The sequence below is a fragment of the Hydractinia symbiolongicarpus genome, chromosome 14 (assembly GCF_029227915.1).
Source record: "Hydractinia symbiolongicarpus strain clone_291-10 chromosome 14, HSymV2.1, whole genome shotgun sequence".
Classification (NCBI taxonomy): Eukaryota; Metazoa; Cnidaria; class Hydrozoa; order Anthoathecata; family Hydractiniidae; genus Hydractinia; species Hydractinia symbiolongicarpus.
In genome coordinates this window covers 11,898,817-11,902,873 of record NC_079888.1, presented here as the reverse complement: position 1 = coordinate 11,902,873, position 4,057 = coordinate 11,898,817, and the positions used below count along the sequence as shown (strand labels likewise).

At 46.8% G+C, this 4,057-nt stretch overlaps 1 protein-coding gene across 1 annotated transcript; it reads left to right on the top strand.

The window, feature by feature from the left end:
- The first annotated feature begins 1,627 nt into the window (after window positions 1-1,627).
- LOC130625168 (uncharacterized) lies at window positions 1,628-3,805 on the top strand. Its single transcript, XM_057440235.1, has 2 exons — window positions 1,628-2,813; window positions 2,931-3,805. The coding sequence occupies exons 1-2, from the start codon at window positions 1,628-1,630 to the stop codon at window positions 3,803-3,805; spliced, it is 2,061 nt and encodes a 686-aa protein (XP_057296218.1).
- Window positions 3,806-4,057: the final 252 nt, after the last annotated feature.

Here is a 4,057-nt window from a genome sequence, read left to right as displayed (position 1 = left end):
TTAATTAATCACCTCCATCTCGTTCCAAGAGCATTGTCTCCACGGATCGAAGTTGTAATCATTTCAGTCTCTTTCTAGGACGTCTTGTTTCTTTCCTTCTTCTACTATCATGTTAGAGTTCCATAGAACGTATTACATTTTCCACTTCTTTTCGTACATTAAAGGCAGCCCCCACCAATGTCGTGTCCCTTCGTAGCGTCTTCTGCTTTTCACCACAGAGAAAGGTCTCTGGTAACGAGATTAAGCCTCCACTTAAGCGCGTTACCAAAAAACAACAGGCGATCAACAAGTGCAAGCAATTTGATTGGCTTGCGCCTGGCGAACGGCGCGTGGGTAAGATTGAACATCCTACTCACCTGGTTCGTCGCGGTGAGCACACCGCGGGACTGTCCCCTTTAGTTTTCGTGCGAACAAATTATCCGAAATGGAAATGGTGAATGAGCCTTAGGGTCTACTGTTTATATTGAGCCGGGTAACTCGGTTAGGAGGGTGAACTCTACCAACCAAGCGATAACTCGCTTCCCTATCAGATCTTCACGTGAGTCTATATGATCCCAGGGCTTTTTGTCTCACTGATTGGCTTCATTGCGTAACTCGGCATGCCAAAAACTATTTCCTACTTGTCAAATCTATATTATAATACCCGTATGCGTCTGTCTGTCACGCAAATTGGTAACAGCAGTACCGAGACACACGAAATGCAGAGATAGAAAAATGTTCGTTCTAGCACAGTCGACGGACGACAAGGGAAATTCCCGAAATCCCCGAAATCCGAAATCCCGAATCCCATAATCCGACAATTTCGTAAATACCGATAAATCCTACTCATGCGCAATAGCGACTAACAGGAATAATGCTGACATCAACAAAATTTCGAGCATGCGCAATTGAGTAGGGGAAAAGTCCCATACTAAAACTACGACCGTGCTAGAAATTTTATTGATTGAAATAAAAAAATCCATATAATAAATGAATGAGTACACTGTGAAACAGTTACACACTATCGCGAAAACCCGTGGACTTACGGGCTATTCCAAGCTGCGCAAAGCCGACCTTGTTGCTTTGCTGTAGGTCCCTCCACGACCTGTTCCTGTTCCAGAACCAAGGTCACAAGCATTTACACCAGATGCCTTGGATATATTTGAACGTCAAGAGATGGCAAAAACCCGTCCAATTAAGAGTAAGATCGAGCCTCGGCCCCCCACACCCGAAGCTGTGAATGTATTTGAACGTCAAGAGATGGCGAGGACACGTCCAGTGGTAAAGAGTAAGCTGCGAGAGTGGTCTGGTACATAGTTCACAAGCCAGTGCTTGTGAACTATGTACCAGAGGGCACTAGAAAGCCGGTGCAAAGTATATATGCATCGGTAAAAAATCGCATCCTTGCCCTTTATCATGGCGCAAGGAAGACCCTGATGGGTGAAGTTGAAGAAGAAGGCAAGGGAATGCTGAAGATGAGCAGCAACCAAACCAAGACTTCACTCCCAAGGAACATAAGCATGCTCACCATAGGACCTTCAGAAGTTTTCGCAACCCTGGCATAGATGGTACGGATGTCGATGGGTACTTGAAGATGGTGCACACATGATCACATGTGAAAACCTTAGTTGAGAAGCAGGTTAAAGAAATGGGGTCTGCTAAGGTGCAGTGTTCCCTCTGGATTTTATGGAAGAAGGCAGTGGAGGGCACAAGCGAGTTTATCGAAGTTGATAAGGTCTTCCACAGCAACATGACATCGGTCTTCCAGGGTACCGTCGTGGATGAGGTGCTGGATACGATGTTTTCCCAGGTCAGGACGCATGTAGAGAATCCCGCGCTGCCCAAGAGTGGCTTTACAATCAGTCGAATTATGCATATCGACGTGGACTTCCATAAGCTACGGCTAACAAGGGGTTCATCATATATCAAAGCACCTAAGTGGATACTCACCAAAAAGGCCATCATTAATCCTATGAATGAAGACGAGGAGTGCTTCAAGTGGAGCATCATGTCTGCTCTGCATCACGAGGAGATAGGGACGAACCCTCAAAGAATAAGCAAGCTAGAGCCCTACATGGAACAGTACAGCTGGCAGGCCATCGAGTTTCCAACAAGCATCAAGGACATTTCCAAATTTGAGAAGAACAACCCTGACATCGCGGTGAACGTCTTGTACCTGACGGGGAAGACTTTCAATATCCTGCGTCAATCTACACACAACGGACGCGAGAAACAGGTTAATCTGCTACTCCTCACGGACGATAAAAAGAGTCATTATATAGCCATCAAAAATCCCTCACGGCTCCTGGGTAGCGAGACATCAAAGAATCATGCAAAGATGCACTTCTGTATGAACTGTCTGCAAGCCTTTCCAACAATTGAATCGAAAGACAAGCACTATACCTACTGCAGGGATAACGAAGTGGTCAAGATCACGTTGCCAAGCGAAAAGGAAAAGTGGCTCTACTACAAGGATGGTCAGCAGCAGTTCAAGGTACCCTTCGCCATCTATGCGGATTTCGAATCCCTGCTCGTTCCCATGACGGAAGATAAGAGGGAGACCAAGACGACAAAGCTGAACAAGCACGTGCCATGTGGCTGGTGCACATATAGTACCTTCGCCTACGGGTCCGTGCCGGACCCACTGACAGTCTACAGGGGTGATGACTGCGTGAAGAAGTTCGTCGACAACCTAGAGGATGAGATAAAGCGACTCTACGACACTTACAATCAACAGGACATGCTACCACTAACGGAGGTACTAAAGAGGGAGCACGACTCCGCCACGAATTGTCACATCTGCATGAAACCATTTGACAACGACGAATATAGCCGTAAAGTTTGAGACCACTGTCACTACACGGGGCTGTATAGAGATGCAGCGCACGCGACTTGCAATCTCAGATACAAGATACCTAGCCACGTACCCGTGATCTTCCACAATCTTTCAGGGTACGACGCACACTTGTTCATCCGAGAACTGGGGGAGAAGTATGACACTCAGGATATTGGTTGCATCGCTGAAAACACCGAAAAATACATCTCCTTCAACGTTAAAATCAGGGTGCCCATTGCAGACACGGGGCACGATGATGGTGATACGTACAAGACCATAGAGATCAGATTCATCGACAGCTGTCGCTTCATGACATCAAGCCTGGACAAATTGGCAAGCAACCTCATCGGTAAAAACACAGCAGGTATGAAATGTCAGCAGTGCGCAGATACATGTCTGGAATTTCAGAGGATCGACGCCAAGTATGTGGCAAGCTTTTGGTGTAAAAATTGCGACACAGGTACTACAAAGCAGCTAGGCAAGGAGCAGGTAAAGACAAACGTACCATCCATGGTCAAATTCATCGACAAAGATGATGTCTTCAGACTGATGCTTCAAAAAAGCGTCTACCCCTATGAGTACATGGATAGCTGGCAGCGATTCAAGGAAACGGAACTACCTCCCAAGGAGGCTTTCTATAGCAAACTGAACATGAAGGGGATTAGCGACAACAACTACAAGCATGCTCAAAAAGTATGGAAGTGCATCACTCTAGAGGGTGCTGAGGTCAACATGGGTGACTATCACTATTATGTACCTCGTCGCAGACGTCTTGCTACTAACCGACATCTTCCAGGGCTTTCGAGGAGTGTGTCAGGAGAACTACAAGCTCGATCCCGCCCACTTCTACAGTGCACCTGGTCTCGCTTGGAAAGCATAATTGAAGTACACGGGGATCAAGCTGGAGCTCCTTACGGATTCCGACAATGTCCTGATGTTCGAGAAGGGTATCAGAGGTGGTATTACTCAAGCCGTGCACAGATATGCTAAAGCTAACAACAAGTATATGAGGGACCAATACGATCCGGAGGTTGAGTCTTTATACTTGCAGTACCTAGATTCCAACAACCTCTACGGCTGGGCTATGCGTCAAGACCTACCCACGCACGGGTTCAAGTGGCTGTCGAACGTTGAGGCCTTTACACAGAAGCGCATCGAGAAGCTCGTCGCTGACAACAAGCATGGATACATCTTGGAGGTTGACATCGATTATCCAAAGAGCCTTCACGACAAGCACAATGA